Source organism: Chaetodon trifascialis, chromosome 3, assembly GCF_039877785.1.
Source record: "Chaetodon trifascialis isolate fChaTrf1 chromosome 3, fChaTrf1.hap1, whole genome shotgun sequence".
NCBI lineage: Eukaryota > Metazoa > Chordata > Actinopteri > Chaetodontiformes > Chaetodontidae > Chaetodon > Chaetodon trifascialis.
In genome coordinates, this window is record NC_092058.1 from 14873075 (window position 1) to 14875574 (window position 2500).

The 2500-nt window shown below is 42.7% G+C and overlaps 1 protein-coding gene across 11 annotated transcripts in view; it reads left to right on the forward strand.

Annotated features, from left to right (window-relative positions):
• Nucleotides 1–2500, forward strand: part of erc2 (ELKS/RAB6-interacting/CAST family member 2) — a 41075-nt gene that overhangs the window by 24193 nt on the left and 14382 nt on the right. For 6 of the 11 annotated variants that reach the window (XR_011602071.1, XR_011602072.1, XM_070959785.1 and 3 more), the window contains 2 exons: nucleotides 463–603; nucleotides 866–1006. Coding sequence is in view for 6 of the 11 variants with exons in the window: in XM_070959785.1 (XP_070815886.1) it covers nucleotides 463–603; nucleotides 866–1006 (282 nt within the window). In the remaining 5 variants the exon portion in view is untranslated. Of the gene's footprint in view, nucleotides 1–462; nucleotides 604–865; nucleotides 1007–2190; nucleotides 2227–2500 lie in introns of all 11 variants that reach the window. The other 5 variants (XR_011602073.1, XR_011602069.1, XR_011602070.1 and 2 more) reach the window with 1 other exon arrangement.

A 2500-nucleotide genomic window follows, 5' to 3' on the forward strand; every position in this document is an offset into this window, starting at 1 on the left:
AGGTTGGCTGGATGCTAAGCTAAGCTAGCTGGCTGCTGGTGTTGGCTTCATACTTGTGTGCAGCGTACAAACAACTAACTGTAACTGTCGACAGGAAACCAATAAGTGTGCAGAATATTAACTTCTCCTTTGAGTCAAAGATAAAAGTAATGATCCTTCACTTTTACTCCTCGCAAACTGACAGTTTTTGTTTAGCAAATTTCTGACTACTTAAAAGGCACCACTTGAGAGCTGCTCTCAAAGCTTACTCTTACACATCACTGTAAGCACGAGTAAATCGCTTGATAAGCGTGTTTTATCGCTCAGCAAAGACTTTTTTAAGTCCTAAGTTGGCTCTTTAGAACATTCAACATAGAACATTCTTAAGTGTAATTTGTTTAATTCTGTGTGTGTGTGTGTGTGTGTGTGTGTGTGTGTGTGTGTGTGTGTGTGTGTGTGTGTGTGTGTGTGTGTGTGTGTTAGGAGAGAATTATAGAGCGTTTAAAGGACCAAAGGGAGAGGGAAGACAGAGAACGTCTGGAGGAAGTGGAGTCCTATAAGAAGGAGAACAAGGATCTGAAGGAGAAAGTCAACAGTCTGCAGATAGAGTTAACAGAGAAAGAGGTCAGTGAGTATCCAGGGAGGGCAAAGAGATTTTCTTTTTGTGTGAGGGTGTGGGGGGGGGGGTGTCCACTTGACTGTATATTATTACACATGCTCTGCCTTTATGTGTCTCTACTCTGCCGCACTGCACAGCATATATTGTACGTCTCTCTTCAAGCAGGCCTTTATATGACATTTAAGCTGCCGCCTCTGGCGCTGTGGCCCCGTTAGACCTCCTGGTTTGAACCCGTGCTAACTGTCTGTGCTATCTGTCCACCTGCAGTCCAGTCTCATCGATTTGAAGGAACATGCTTCATCCCTGGCATCTTCTGGTCTCAAGAAGGATTCAAAGCTTAAGTCACTGGAGATCGCCATTGAGCAGAAAAAAGAGGAGTGTAGTAAGTTGGAGACGCAGTTGCAGAAGGTGGGTGTGTGTCGATTTGACTTTGATTTTATGACACGTGTATGTACTTTTTTGAACCTAAATCTCTATTTTGTATTTCATTTTTCACTAGTGTCAGCAAGTACGCTTTGAAGAAATAATTCACAGATTCCAGATAACAATCAGCTCAAATCAATTATTTTGAAATATTTTGAAGTCTGCCCCTAGTTTTGGGTCTATATTATACATAGGATATACTAGAGTTATGGAGTGAAGTCTGAAAATCATTCCTCCTTTTTGTTATACAGGACTCAAAGTTGTATAATTGTGTCTGTCAGTAGTCTTGTAATGCACAGTCCAAATCCAGGGCAAAAAAAGCCTGCACAAATATTGTTGTTATGAAACTGGTGATGGATTTCCTCATTTCAAGGGGTCCAGGCCTCTTTTGCCTATTTGAAACATTTACTTTTCTTCTGATAAATGCTTCAACTTTGGCTAAACTGTGGCGAGCTTTTCTGCCCTGAATGCAGACTGCAGACGTCCCTCATTAATTGAACTGAACTGCAGATGAAAAGCCAGGGCTGTGTGTCCACTGTGGAGAATTACTTCACTGTGAGTCCAGGGACCGCTTGAATGGAGGCTATTAAATTGTTTTAGACTTCACAAATGGGGATTATTCCTTTTTTTAATCTTAGAATTAAACAAGTTTGTTTGAAAGCTGGTTTAGTGTCTTTCTCGGCTCGTTAATGAAAACAGTAATTCTTCATCAAACTAATTCCTTGTTTGAAAAAAAAAAGCAAAGCAAAAAACTTCTTGTAAGTATCATCATAATCTGGGAACGTAAACCTGCCTCATATAAAACATAGTTTATTAGGTTAATGGCTACCATCATGGTTTCTCTCCCATAACAGGCCGCACTGCTTTGTTAGACTGCTGCCGGGAGCAGAGAGTCTGATAAATATCCCCTCCGCCTCCTCCTACTCCATAATCCACTGACTGCCCCCGTGTCTGCTCCTCTGCATTTGTCTGTGATGTGTTGACCTGTAACAACATGTGCTTTACTGAGACTATGTTACTGCTCTGTCAAACATGTATTGTAACATGTCTGATCCTGCTGTTCTCTCCTCTGGCTCAAACTATATCCTAACACTTACTCTCTCGGGTTTCCCCCACCCCCCACCCCCTCCGCCCCACTCCCTTCCTCAACTCCTCCGTTTGCAATGTAGCAAGCTGAGCAGCTATTCAGTCACATGAACAACCCTGTAAGTCCCTCTCTTGAGCCCTCTGGGCCACATATTGAAAGCATGAGGACACTGATTCCTTCTTTGAAACATGCTAGATGGTGATCATGCCAGCCCCCAGCACAGGTTCTGCTTTCACCCACCGTCCCGCCCAGATGCATGTTGGTCATCGCACTGTACTGATACAATGAGCTTTATGCTGCACTCAGAGTCCTGTGCAACATTCTGCAACTGTTTGTGTTTGTGACACGTGGTGAAACTGGTGTTACGTATACAGTATTTTAAGTTCACTTTA